General features: G+C 52.2%; 1 protein-coding gene across 1 annotated transcript in view; it reads right to left on the bottom strand.

Annotated features, from left to right (window-relative positions):
• SENP1 (SUMO1/sentrin specific peptidase 1) overlaps window positions 1-1611 on the bottom strand; it is a gene marked incomplete at both ends in the record, with an annotated part of 5564 nt that overhangs the window by 3726 nt on the left and 227 nt on the right. Inside the window, 3 exons of the mRNA XM_009875877.1 lie at window positions 449-717; window positions 1029-1160; window positions 1257-1470. Coding sequence (XP_009874179.1) covers window positions 449-717; window positions 1029-1160; window positions 1257-1470 — 615 coding nt within the window. The remainder of the gene's footprint in view (window positions 1-448; window positions 718-1028; window positions 1161-1256; window positions 1471-1611) is intronic.

Below are 1611 nucleotides of genomic sequence, written 5' to 3'. Positions count from 1 at the left end.
TTTCACGCCAGAGGGAGGATTTTGCCCGTTTCAGCCCCAAATCCTCCCCCCTCCCCGGCTCGGCGCCGCGTTATTTAACCTCCCGAACCACCTCCGGTGAAAACACAAGAGCGCTCTGTCGCCCTTATCGCCGAAGCCGCCGCCAGATAAGGGTTGTCAGAGGCTTCGCTCCCATTGAGTCCCTCGGGGGCTATTTTTTTGGGAAGGGGGGAAGGGTTCGTGTCCTGTTTTCACACCACGACGGGAGGAGGAGGAGGGTGGAGCAGGTTGGAGCAGAGGCAGGTTTAAAAATCTCTCGGCTCCATCTCCCCCACATAAAAAAAGGAGCTGGTGGGAACGCGGAAATGAGAGCTCTCCCCAGAGAATAAGCCAAAGCGACCTCCTTCCTCCACCCGTTTTTTAATTTAAAGCCCCAAAAGGCTCAAAAAAAAAAAAGCAAAAAAATTACAGCTGCCTCTTTCGACTCGGATTTGAGCTGGCAAACGTCATGGGGTGAAAAAGAGAAGCGCTCACCGCGAGGCACCAGTGAACCCCGAGGTGGATGGGCACCAGGAGGAGATCCACGGAGAAGATGTCGACTTTTTTCGTCCACCGTTTGACGGCCTGGTAGCCCGCGGTTTTTAATTTGGTGAAGAAGAAAGTGTTGAAAGCGTGAACGGCCGGCAAGCCCTTCTCTTTGCTCCGCTCCATCAGCAAATTCATGTAGAAGTTGATTACCTGGGAAAAGGAAAAAGCACGTGAAGAGCTTAAGAGCGTCAAAGCTCGCACAAAACAGATTTGATTTTGTCCCCATCTGTTCCTACGAAGAGCTGACCCCTGGGGGGATTTACAACAGCTCATCAGCCTTAAAAACCTTCAAAAATCCAGAAAAAATTAAGAATAGAGTCTTCTACGTGTAAGATTTAGTGATTTTTTGCCCCGCTCACAGCTCTGCTTGATCCTGCTCCTCCCAGAGTCATTGTTTTCCCAATTTCCCAATCAAAACTACAAGTTTCGCCCGAAATTAAACGACTCCGGAGCCTCCTCACCTCATCGTTGAGCCAGTTGAGGTTATTGAGGGTCTGGATGTCTTTCCGAGTGATCGTTAAGCGAAAAGCTTCGCTGAGGACCTCGTCCTGGTTCCCGCCTCGGAACACGTTCTTGATTTCTTTCTCCATCTCCTGCGGGGAGGGACAGGGACGGCGTCGGAAGGGATTCGATTTTTTTTTTTGCTTCGCTCCTCGAGAGGTGAAAGCGCGAGGTCCGGGCGGGCTCACCTCGGTGATTTCGGGGAACTCCTCTTCGCCATCGGCCGATTTCGCGTCTTCTTTCTCTTCGGGGACCACCGTGACGGGGATTTCTTTCTCGAGGGGGACCCGAAGATTTAAATCCACCAGATCCTGCACGGAGTGTTCCTGCTCCTGCAACCGCTGAAGGAGAAACCTTCGAGTGAGGCAGCAGCCGCCGAGGGAGCCACGTGGGGCAAATTTCCTTCCCAGAGAGGGAACACAGAGAGAGCCCTCGCCACAGGAATGAAGGGGACAAACGCAAAATGAGGCAATTTTGGGTTATTTTCCCCCCATTTCCTATCTCAAACTGTTTTTTTTCGGAGCGGCTCGCCGTTACCTGGCT

The sequence above is a fragment of the Apaloderma vittatum genome, unplaced genomic scaffold, assembly GCF_000703405.1.
Source record: "Apaloderma vittatum isolate BGI_N311 unplaced genomic scaffold, ASM70340v1 scaffold28070, whole genome shotgun sequence".
Lineage (NCBI taxonomy): Eukaryota > Metazoa > Chordata > Aves > Trogoniformes > Trogonidae > Apaloderma > Apaloderma vittatum.
The sequence above is the reverse complement of the archived record's forward strand: the minus strand, read 5'-3'. Positions and strand labels throughout refer to the sequence as shown.